Below are 12,906 nucleotides of genomic sequence, written 5' to 3'. Positions count from 1 at the left end.
CTTGATTCAATCAGATTTAAGCTTAAATCAAAAGGAAATCCGCTCAAATTAAGAAGCTTGGTTCTTCATTTAAGCAAAAATCCGATTGAATCAAGAGTATTTTTACCGTCGATATTTTTAAGAGTCTGGACTCTAGGTCCAATAAGTTTTTCTTTTTCCAGTGAGGGTATTCAAAGGATTTTCTTCAACCCTCCTTACTCACTGTGTTGGAATCTCCTGAGGGAAAGAACTGCTTTGGGAACGACTCTGAATACTCTGAATACGGAAAAATCTCTGCAGTGGTTCTCCTCGGCAAGCTGAAACCAGAGTTAGCGCCTTTAATTCATTCTCATACCGCACGCCCAACAATCATTTATCGTTTCACTTAATATCCGACGACATGGATTTCTACAGGTACATATTCCGGATCGAAGACACGCTGTACAACAAGGTGTTCCTGCCGATCCAGAACCAGGACGCGTTCATGGTGTTCCCGATGCTGATGCGGCCCAAGAGCACCGGTCGGGTGATGCTCCGCTCGGCAAACCCGATGGCCAAGCCGCTGCTCTTCGCCAACTACCTCACCGTCCAGGAGGACGTCGACACCCTCGTCCGCGGCGTCCGCTGGATGCAGAGGGTCGCCGAGACCCCGGCCATGCAGAAGTACGGAGCCAAGATCCACTCCATCCCCATCCCCCAGTGCGAGCACTTCGGCTTCGACACCGACAAGTAAGTATCAACCCTTCTATCTAAAACTTATTCTTACATCGTCACCTTCGCCTTCCGGCCAAAGTATCAAATGCGCCATGCGACGTTCCAAAATTGCCGTCGCCATTTTATTTTTTTACAGAGAAATTTTTCAACAAACCTGTCCGAAAGTTTCACTGAAATTTCTTTGTGCTGCCGATAAAATTCAGTGAAATTTTCGAATAGATTCAAACAACAATTTCTCTGTACAAAAATAAAATGGCGGCGGAAATTTTGAAACATGGCATGGCACTTGTGAACCTACAGCCGGTAGGTATGACGATTTGAGCGATTATTCTCGATCTTGTCCCAATTTTACAAAATCGCGTTCGATTAAATCGAAATGTTATTTTGGAGAGATTGCCAGCATTTTCAAATGAAACCGTACATTTTTCCATGAGGAAAATCGAAAATTTTGCTGCGATGCAAAACACGCTAGATCGTTAGAGACGGTTTGCGTTTTGAAACTTTCGCTCAATTACAAAATGAACTTTTCACTCGCTCATCATAACAACAGTGAGCATACTGTTGGATATCGGTTGAATTCTCGCCGCTCACTCAGTTTCCGTGGTGTAGTGGTTATCACATCCGCCTAACACGCGGAAGGTCCCCGGTTCGATCCCGGGCGGAAACAAACTTTTTATACCTAAGGCCCAACTTAAAATTTTCGTTAACAACAATCTGTTTCAAATGATAAACTCCATTCCGTTCGACAAAATAGAAATTTTATTTTCGGCTCTGTTCCGATTATTGGAAAGTATGGGATTTTAGAGATGAACTTTAAAAATTTAACGGAATTGCGGGTGATAGTTGATTTTAGCCTTATTTAAACGACATTTCGTCGTCCCCTTGACGTAAGGACGTATAGCAATTTTCGATAGAGTCCTATTTTCCATATAACTCCATACTTTTCAGGGCTTAAGTAGAGATAGGGATACGCCCTTACGTCAGGTCAGGGGGACGACGATTCGTAAGTGCAAAAAAATATTGTTACCGCGGTGCAAGAGAGTTATAATTTTACACTTATCCACGCATTTCTTATATATAAAATTGAGATCCAAAATTTTCTCTTCACTCTCAGATCTCAATACCATACTTTCAAAGTTTTTTCATGAAATCCCTCTCTTTTTCAAAAAATTTAATGCATTCTTTCCTTGTCCTGTCTTTCAATTTTGTGTAATACCCTTTTGTGACCCCTACTTTTTAAATTTCTTAGATTTCTATACTACACTATTTGATCTCTTCTCTAAGTTGGTAATGACCCGGATGTTAAAAGCACATTTAAATAAACGTATCTACCAACCAACCTATTTCCTTTCTAGCTATTGGGGATGTCAGGCGAAGCACTTGACACAGACGATCTACCACTTGTCGGGGACGTGTAAGATGGGTCCCGAGTCGGACCCCCGTTCCGTCGTGGACGCCCGACTCAAGGTGCACGGAATCAAGGGGCTGCGCGTCATCGACGCCTCCATCATGCCTGACGTCGTCACGGGACACACCAACACACCCACCATCATGATCGCCGAGAAGGCCTCCGATCTCATCAAACAGGACTGGATGAGGCTCCAATGACCCCACCACTACGGCCGATGAGAGGTCAGTTGCTTTGATTTGCACTTTTCAGTGTTGCCATTTCCCAAAATTAATCCTAAATTTTGGACCTTTACTTGGAATTTTCGAAATTCCTGGATTTTCCAATTGTTTCCGGAATTTTTCTCGGAATTTCGAGGTTTTCCACCAGTTTGACCAATTATCGGATCAAATTTGATGATTTTTTGATTAGTATTGGCAGTACTGACTTTTTGAGAACGAGGGGGTGCGCCCCCCGGCCGCTCCGCGATCCAACCCTCCGAAGCGCTTTGCGCCTCATACGTTATGGGTTAAGGTAAGAACCCCGGGTTCTGGAATGGAACCGGTAGCTGGAATCTCTCTGAATTTTTGGCTATGTGATAGGTTTAGTGGACAGGGCATCAAGTCCCCATTATCTGCTAGATCATTATCTACTAGATGGCAGCATTTTTCACCATCGGTAGTGTGTGTGCGTTCTTTATTAATAAACCATGCATTCAAAATGCCGGTGGTACTTTCATTGGCCAAATTCGACCTTCGTCACTTCGAATGCATGGTATAAATTTAATAAAAAATTTAATAAAAAAAACGCACACACACTACTGATGGTTTAAAATTCTGTCCTCTGTGTGCAGATAATGGAAACATAATGTCCTACCCACTAACCTGTCACAAAAGCTTATTACAGCCAAATATTCAGAGAGATTCCAGCTACTGTTCCTATTCCAGAAACCGGGGTTTAAACCTTACGCGATACTCTTATGATTCAATGGATTGCATTTTGCAAAAAGGAACCAAGATTATTACAATGTTGACAAGATTATGCAACTCCTTTTGTCTTGGAAAAAACATGATCATCTGTAAACAGTTCCTATATGTTACACCCTAAACTCTAAAAATTTAAGACAAAAATTACCATCTAAATTCAAATTTTGCATGATTTCAGTGATTTTATTGCAGAGGATGAAGTTGACCAATCTTAGCAAAATTGCGATGCTTGTGGTTCCTTTTTGCAGAATGCAATCCAAATATCATTATAATGTATAATATGAGGAGTCAGGGAACCATCACACAATTAGTGTGGGGTCTCTAAAATATCTCGTCTCTGTTGAAAAGAGGGTGGGAATTTTCGGACTACTGGGCGGAATGGTTATGCAACGGTCATGACACGATGATGTAACACCGAGTAAAAATACCCGAAATCTTTACTGGCCTGACGCAACGCGATCGCCAATGCTGCGATCAGTTTTGAATTAAATCACGTCATACAGGCTTAAATCTCAAAGCATAGCACAACTAGTCCTGCTCTTAATTGCTCCGGTCGACTGGTGACTTCTACACTCGATGCTCGCTCCAGTTTTCCTGAAATCCACTTGAAAATTCCACTGGAATCCGAATCGAAGCCGCTTGATCTCTTTAAAGCAGCATTGACCGTCGCTTACCTTCAAAAACTTTATGAAGTACTGGTCCGCCAGCCGCGTGTGCAGGGTTGCCGCAATGACGCATGCACTGGGGGGAAAAAAAACACATTGGATCTAGAGTCCAGACTCTTGAAAACATTGACAAGAAAAAGGACTCTTGATTCAATCAGTTTTAAGCTTAAATCAAAAGGAAATCCGCTCAAATTAAGAGGCTTGGTTCTTGATTTAAGCTAAAATCTGATTGAATCAAGAGTATTTTTTTTTGTCCATGTTATTAAGAGTCTGGACTCTAGATCCAATGTGTTTTTTTTTCCAGTGGCACGGTGGATCGAGTCAATGCGGCCGTGCTGAGAAAGAACGCCGTATGAATTTTCAGGCGTTGCCAAATTTCCTTTGATAAAACGCGAATTTCCTAGAGTAAATTTATGAATATTTTCCTTCCTGTTTTTCAGATAATTTAGTTCTCAGGTTTACCTAAAGATTCTGAAAATTCAAAGGAAAAATATTCATGACTCTCCTAAAAAATAACAATTTTATCGAAGAAAATTTGGCAACTCTCGAATGTTCATACGGCGTTCTTCCTTAGCAATTTTTCGACCCTCCTCTCCCATAAAAGCGACCTGTAAAACAACCGATCACCCCTCTTTAAAATTACATGGGATGGGTTTAACTACCCCCTCCCTCACCCCGCCAACTCATGCAAAAGGTGCATTATGGAGGGAACCATGGGCTAATTTGCCTCAAAAAGTTCAGAAGTTTAAGTAGTAATATCTCTTCATCTTTTCATCTTTTAAAAGTTTTATGGTTCATACATTTATAAGTTCACCTTCCTGCGTAAGGTTGAGGATGACCTTTTTTTGGTGGTATTGAATTCATTGTATGGAATTGATCTGAACTTTTCATTGCCATTTTGGGAGGAAATTACGCAAGTCAACCGCCCAATAACAACATTGAGCTCTTAAAAAGATATTAGACAAAATTTTAAAAAAGTATAAGACAATTAATGATGGATTACGATTAATGATGGATTACGATTAATGACCCCTGAGAGTTTTTTTCTTTTTCGGAGATAAAAGTTTAGAGACACTAAAAATTATTGAAGTCATTTATTCTATGCTGATCCTATCACCTGCATGAATGCAAATCGATCGCGTTAAAACGGGCTGAAAAATCAATTGAAACGCAGCATGCTCCTTCGTCTTTAGATGCTTTACGGTGGATATATCAGCTCACAGAAAAAAATTCGGATGATTTCAACCATATTCCTGATTGAGTTTTGCGCCACTCAGAATAGGTCATTCGCGCTGATCACAGAATCGTCTTTTGATTGTTGATCCTTGTCGATCAGCTGCAAATATTAAGACCTGTTCAAACATCAATTTTCTACGTTCAATATTAACCGAGATATCGCGCTTTGAAAAATTTGGTTTATGACGTCATCCACGGCGGTAGTGACACCACTGACACCCCATGGTTTCTTTTACCTTGCTTTCATCCGAATTACACGTTGAATAACCACTGAAAATAAGCGTTTCCCTGACTGATGAAAGCAAGGTGGAAGAAACCTAGGGTGCCAATACCGCGGTGAATGACACCATAAACCGAATTTGTCAAGGCGCGATATCTCGGTTAATATTCAACGTAGAGAGTTGCTGTTAGGACAAATCTTATTATTTTTGGATGATCTGCGAGAATCAAGCATCAAAACAGGATTCTAAGACCAGCGCAACTGGTCCAAAGTGCGGTTGCACCGGCCCCAATCAGAAGTATGGTTGACTCGACGACTATGCAGCTACAATTTAAATTCACCCCAAAAACAGACTGACAATAACCAACGAAACCGCCAAAAATTTCTGAGAGTGAGGGTAAAGCATCAACTCATAGCGGGATATCTGATGTTGGCACCGCGGACTGTTTCTGGTCCGTCCCAGTTTAACAATTCAACGCAAAACATTTTACGAGAGGAGTTTAAGGTTAATTAATAACGCGGACAATAAACCAGTAGGAAACTAAGACTCGCGAGAAATTGGGGCAATAAAACGCGATGCGATAAGTCGCATATGTTTCCGTGTGCTGACTTGTACCTACCTGTCTTGTTGCCACAGTTCCCATGTTTACATTCATCGAACCTTAATCGTGAGCATGGCTTGACGAGTACTTGAAATTTTAAAGGTCAATGCTATGACAAGTTCAGTAGAAAAAAATTAACTTATAGGAGAAAATCCTGAATCAAGTTCCTTGAATTATTCATGGATAAAGAGCTTCGACTAATGTGCAACACGAAAGTTTCCTTTTGGAATTGTTACCTGCTTGTCGTTCCTGATCTAGTTTTGTCCGATTTTTTAATATTGGACGATGGCCATTCGGGAGTTGGCAATTTATTTTTTTACATTTCTTAAGGTGATTCGTCAAGCTCATGTGACGTGGTCGAACTGACATGCGATACATCGCATCGAATAGGTAAAAAATCTCGGCAGATTTTGAATTTTTGGCAAAAAAAGGACGATAGCCCCTGCGCATAGGCATAAAGAACCAATTGGACTGCATTTTGCAATTTGGAACTATAAATTCTGATTCTTCTGGAAAAACACTTATGCGCATAGGGAGACTAATGGCACATACGTTGTTTTTAAACCGGGTTAGAATTTACAGTTCCGAATTGCAAAATGTAGTCCAATTTAAACCCAAAAATCGGTAAAATTCAGAGAAATGAAAGCAGAATAGTGTTTGGAAAAAAACCTCGCATTCGATACAGCTATCGATATCTGTTTCGAATGCGAGGTTTTTTTCCACACACTATTCTGCTTTCATTTCTCTAAATTTTGCCGATTCTTGGGTTTAGAATGATTCTTTAGGCTTATGCGCAAGGGCTATCGTCCTTTTTTTTTTTGCTAAGAATCCAAAATCCGCCGATATTTTTGACTTAATCGATGATATATATATATCACATGTCAGTTCGACCATGTCACTTGAACTTGACGAATCACCTTAATATAAATATGTTTAAGTGCTGTTTTATTAGTACAGCACTTCAAAATTATTAAATATATTCTTCTATACCCCTACTTTGCTAATATTAATGTTCGTTTTAGGGTTTTCTCATCTTCAGGTCCTTAGTTTCTTTTTGATCACTCCTTGTTACGTCCTTTGTGTTAGAGCTTCATTCCTGGTAGTGAATCGTCGCGAACACATGAAACTCGTCTGAGGTGTAGGATCGTGCTTGATTATTTTCGTTTTATCGTATTTTATTCTCTCGACAAAGCTCATCGCGGCTCAACAAAACCAGGGATGAAGCTCAAGCACAAAACAACCTCACTAGGAGTGATCAAAAAGAAACGAAAGACCTGAAGATGAGAAACACATCTTCCGAAATAGTCATCGTCCAATAATAAAAAAATGGGACAAAACAAGGAGATCAGAAATAGCAAGCAGGTAAAAATTATCATAAATCCTGATAAAAAAGAAAAAAATCAACAAAATATGAAAGTTTTCACTCAAAGCAGAAACAATATATTTTAGAGACTCAACACCTACACTTACAATCTAGAAACATAAGACTTTTAAATTATTTTATTTTTTTTCAGATGCTGCTGATTGAAGAAATCAACATGGGATCCGATTGCGGAGATCCGAACATCAAAAAATGCCTACACGTGGGGGGCCCTTGGCGATGGAAGGAATAATTAAATCAAAATTACTAGTCGATCTTGCACAAGAACAATTAGGACTCTAGTCGTCATTCATTTGAAGAGAGCGGGAGAATTTTTGCATTTTGCGATATTATTCTTCATGCCATCATATATATAGAACATTAAAATGAAGAGCCTCCATGTACAGTCGCCAAGCTATTCATATTTTCAGATGAAATTTTTGACACAAACATAGGACAAGAAAAATTTTCGCAAAATCCTAGAAAATCCCAGTACTAAGATGGCGTTTAATTTTGTATTATATGGGAACAGGTGACTGCAATCATGGTCAGGCTCACGATTGGGCTACATTTTGCAATAAAAAAATATAAGATTGTGCTCAGTATAAAAACAACGTATGGACCATTAGTTTCCTTATGCACATAAGTGTTTATTCGGATGAGCCAGAAATTGTAGTTCCTAATTGCAAAATGAAGTCCAATTATTTCATCGATAATGACACGCTACGAAAATGATCATAAAGGCAAAGAAGAGTTCCTTACCTCCCAAGACCCGAAACCCATTGCTATTGGTCTCTCTTCCCCTCAGTCTAAAGACAGAGGCAATAGACAAGTCAGTTACATAAAATGTTTCAGAGTTCCTTCGAGCACAAAATATTTTTCAGGACAACACACATATTTTTTATTGTGTTAGTAGTTTTGATCAGTTGTTTTACTACACATTTAGGAATTTATCATGAAATTGAAAAATATTCCTAACATGCGACAAGTTCTCCGGTTTTCTTCTTGGAAACAGTGGCGTAGCGTTTTTTTCGATACATCGATTGATCTACCATTTAAACGCAAGGTAAAGGATCGATAAACAGGGTGTTCGCAATGAACACCTTAATAATCGATTCTTTACCACAGCTTCAAATGGGGAAAAATCGATGATCGATCCTGTACGACTCGCCACTGCTCGGAAATGTTTTGCGTGAGAAGTAACACCGTAACGATGATAAGATTCTCTTTCCTGACGTGGCAGAACAATTTGGAGTAAATATCACCTTAATATTTGGGGCAAAAATCACCCCGCATTTGAACACTCATGCCACAATCCCAATCATGTTGAGATAGGGTCCAAAAATCCTCCCTCAAAATTCCTACGAATTTATCGACGTTAAGTACGTCAATTTTGGTCGCTGAAGTCAATTATTTAGTCATTAGTCATTATATAGTACTCTGTTATGTGCCGATAGTTGTACGAACCCTAAATTCAGGTGTTTGACCCCAGAAAGGCACCTTAAGCACGCATCAACATAAGAAATGTGCAGTTGGTTTTTCAGATCCTCAAGAAGCCTGTGAAAAAGGTTTGGGTTTGCCCTACCCCTTGGATTGATTTTTACTGATTGGTTGTATCTTTTCTGCAGTGGCGAGCTTTGCGATATATCGATTGATCTGTCATTTAAGCCTATGGAAAAGGATCGATAGACAAAGTGTTCACGACGAACTCCTTAATAATCGATTCTTTACCATAGCTTCAAAAGGGGAGATATCGATAATCAATCATTCGCCGCTGCTTTTCTGCGAGAGATTGCGATGGGTAGTAACAGTGCCTTAAACCTTATTTACCGGCTGAATGAGGAGTCACTGTAGAAAACAACCAAAGTCAAATAGATTGTAATCTAGTCATTTAATTGTAAACTGTAGTGAAGAATTTGTTTTTGTACACGTTTGTTCGGATCTTATTACAATAAATAAAGTTTTACTGCTTGAAACCAGTTGGGTTGACGATAAATAATACTTAAGGGCAATTCCTATGAAATTTGTTTCAAAATTTGGGCAACCATTTTTGAGTTTAGACTAGCGTCACTTACGAGTGCGATTTAAAAATGTGACGTATTTGATGGAATTGCATTGAGTTTGTGAATAGTGGTACCATTCATCAAGTGATCCACAAAAAAATTGACGAAAAAATCCTCAAATTTAAAAAGTTCATAGTAAATTAATACAAATTTATTTGAAACTAATTATGTTTTCGATTGATTGAGTCCAATTATCACGACATCTGGAGAGGTATCTCAACTAAAAACAAAATGATTCACACGGAAAAAAAATTGCTGATTCAACAATTCAATTGCTAAAAACAGTGAGTGCAATGTTTCAAGGCAGATTTTACAACAAAAAAATGCTACTTTAACCAAATTGTAAACTAATTTAACCACGGGGTTGGTTAAAGTAGCAAAATAAATGCTACTTTAACCACATTGTAAACTAATTTAACCACGGGGGTGGTTAAAGTAGCATGTTTTTGTTGTAAAATCTGCGTTGAAACATTGCACTCACTGTTTTTAGCAATTGAATTGTTGAATCAGCAATTTTTTTTCCGTGCAGAATTGAAAGAGTGGAAGTTTTCTAGAAAGCTGTAAATGTTTCTTCATTCTTATAAAATTCACTTCTAATTACGTTTTATTCAGTCAAAAAACTACGAATTTCGAACAAACAATATTAATCGATGGACTAATTATACATAATATTTTACTGCTTTCTAATCGAAAATCCAGAAGTTTCGATTCAAAAGAACTAAGAGACTTGTTTGCTCTAGGTTAAACCCTCACCAGACCTCATGGATCCTCGAATTCCCCGAAGTAGGAAAGATAAGAATATCTCGTTGTAGCTCTTAAGTATTATGTAAAATGTAAATAAATAAAAAAATTAAAAACTGTGAAACTTTGTGCTATTCTTTAATTCAAATTAATTATGCATGCAATCCTGATGTTAGTTGAATTTACGTTCATGTTTACATAGATATTTGTGTTGCCATTAAGTCATCGTGATGGTAATCGAAACGTTAATGCTAATTTCCTTTATTTCGTATCAGATAATTTGAGAGCAACCAACAAGATGCGGCCAATGTTAATATGCAAAGACATTTTTAGGTCCCGTTATATACCGCAGTTGCCTGACCTACCTACTGATATTGGAAGTAAAAAAATTAATTTAAATAATAAGAAAATACAGATAAATAGCCAGTTAATAATATCTGAAACAACATTCGAATGACCGGTGCGTTTTGGTTCATAGTGAGTACAAAGGGGGGGGGGGGCATTTTCAAGCGAAATACTAGAGGCAAGGCATGTATGATCGATTATCGATATTCCCCATCTTGAGCTATGGTAAAGTATCGATTATTACACAGGGTGTTCGTTGGGAACACCGTATTTATCGATCCTTTTCCGTACGCTTATGGCAGATCAATCTATACATCGCAAAGCACGCCACGCCGCTAGAGGCAAAAACTTGCGGGTTCTTTTTATAATTCCCTTAAAAAATAAATCCCTATCCACATTATAGAGTAATTTTCAACGTTAGAGTTCATTTTATTCTTCAATAGGTCACTAAGCTTGGTGGTTTTTATTCTGCCATGATGAGAGTTAAATTCAACGAGACATAAAAAGCTCCTGCAATACACACACTAGTCAACACTTCATTCTTGCGTGTTGGTGGCATGGCACCGTTAACGAGGCGCATAATATTTTCACAAGCTGTTTGTACAGCGAAACTTGTTAACGAGGGGAAGAAACATGAACAAATCGCTCGCCTAAGATAGAATGTGCAGTGTATTTTCTAAAATACATAAATATAATGTTTATTTAGGATTAAGAACAACGGTTTTTTACATAATTGAGAATACAAAGGAGACTTGCAGAATACGACGAATCAGGAATGGGCGATTTGAATCTTTAAAGCTTTTGCCTGTTGCTTTTGCTTTTGATGACTTAATGATCGAATATATCATCAGTTTTGCCACGATATAGCAAACATGGATCAGATAAAGAGAATGCGTTTTGCAAAAGGAAAAATACTTTCCAGGGAAAAGAGGACTGAAAAAAAAAAAAAGCACATTGGATCTAGAGTCCAGACTCTCAAGAACATCAAAAAGAAAAAATACTCTTGATTCAATCAGATTTAAGCTTAAATCAAGAACCAAGCCTCTTAATTTGAGCGGATTTCCTTTTGATTTAAACTTAAATCTAATTGAATCAAGAGTCCTTATTCTTGTCAATGTTTTCAAGAGTGTGATCTCTAGTGACTCTAGATCCAATGTGTTTTTTTTTTCCAGTGAGACCAATAAAAATTTGGTGTGTAGTCCTTGAAAATTTACATAAATTAGAGAAGAAGGAAGACACTTTGTGAGGTGTTCTAAAACTGAGGAAAGTAACAAAATATGGCAAGGAGTATCAGATATTTGTCAATGTAATGTACCAATATATATTTACAGTCATTTTTAATATATAGAAGAGGAATATGCCGCTTAGCACCAACGCAGAAAAGGCAAGGATCGTGTTGCATGAGATGATAAAATTGAAGGAAGAAAGACCCATCGTCTGGAAAGTGAGCGTCGACAAGCTTCGTGACTGCGGCCCGATTGTTGAATCGATGTCGAATGACCATGATCGATAAAAAGCATTGCTAAGATAGGGATGAATCGATCAAGATTCGATTGTAGAAACGATATCGAATGACCATGATCGATAAAAAGTATTGCTCGGATAGGGATGTATCGATCAAGATTCGATTGTGGAATCGATATCGAATGACCATGATCGATAAAAAGCATTGCTAAGATAGGGATCTATCGATCAGGATCATTCGATGGACGATTCAACAATCGACCCGCTGGAGGGCAGAGGTGGAGATGTTCGAGATGACTGGAGGCGAGAACGGCTATTTTGTAACGTATGTCCATGGAGCAGCGGAGAAGACAGCTCGGAACTCACCCTTGCCTTTGCTGGAGAGGGCTGAGGATACAGTTAGAATTATACAAAATGTTCCTTGTTGAATAAATCTTTTGAATCGCAGTAAAATACCTCTCCACCGAAAAATATCGACGTTTCGAACAGATTACACGAAAAACATTGCGAATAATCATTTCAAATTGAATCACGACAAATAATGCAAAAAGAAAGAAAAGAAAAAAAAACACGAAGAATAAACATTATGAAAAATCCTGCGAATAAGTACACGAAAAAAAGATTGTTAAAACATAGCCGTTACTGTAATAAGCAAGCTATATAAATGACATTTTTTAAAGTATAATTATTTTAATACGTAATCGGAAAAAAGTAAAACTAATAAAATAAAACGATTATATGAATATACAATCTAATATTTAAGTTTAAAAATTAGGCAAATAATCTGTTTCTAGCTGTTTATACCTAAATCTTGTCCCGTCATTCTTATTGTATCCAGAGTCATCTCCGATACTCTCCAAGTCTTCTTCCTTGTTCCTCCGATAAACCGTGTTCCTCAGATGATAGAACGGAGCTTGTTGCATCCCTGCTCCGATTTGGATGACTTGAAGGAACGGGAATGTGGGTGAACCAGCGGGTCGCGAGCTTCGCGGAGAAAAGCGAGTCCTTCCGGTTCTTCTCAAGTCTTTCACTCGATACATTGCAATATTTTTCCGCATATTGTAATGAAAAATGATAACTTACAATGGTTATGATAATGAGATGTGGATGACAAGAAGATGTGAAACACTTGGCGAAAAAAAAA

General features: G+C 38.2%; 1 protein-coding gene and 1 non-coding gene across 2 annotated transcripts in view; both read left to right on the top strand.

Moving 5' to 3' along the window:
- Window positions 1-10,077, top strand: part of LOC140225261 (glucose dehydrogenase [FAD, quinone]-like) — a 46,181-nt gene extending 36,104 nt beyond the window's left edge. Inside the window, exons 7-9 of the mRNA XM_072303523.1 lie at window positions 394-708; window positions 2,049-2,325; window positions 7,304-10,077. Of these exons, the coding sequence (XP_072159624.1) occupies window positions 394-708; window positions 2,049-2,301 (568 nt within the window). The 3' untranslated portion in view covers window positions 2,302-2,325; window positions 7,304-10,077. The remainder of the gene's footprint in view (window positions 1-393; window positions 709-2,048; window positions 2,326-7,303) is intronic.
- TRNAV-AAC (transfer RNA valine (anticodon AAC)) lies at window positions 1,288-1,360 on the top strand. The gene has a single exon. It is a non-coding gene; the product is annotated as a tRNA-Val (tRNA).
- Window positions 10,078-12,906: the final 2,829 nt, after the last annotated feature.

This window comes from Bemisia tabaci, chromosome 8 (genome assembly GCF_918797505.1).
Source record: "Bemisia tabaci chromosome 8, PGI_BMITA_v3".
In the NCBI taxonomy this organism is placed as follows: domain Eukaryota; kingdom Metazoa; phylum Arthropoda; class Insecta; order Hemiptera; family Aleyrodidae; genus Bemisia; species Bemisia tabaci.
The sequence above is the reverse complement of the archived record's forward strand: the minus strand, read 5'-3'. Positions and strand labels throughout refer to the sequence as shown.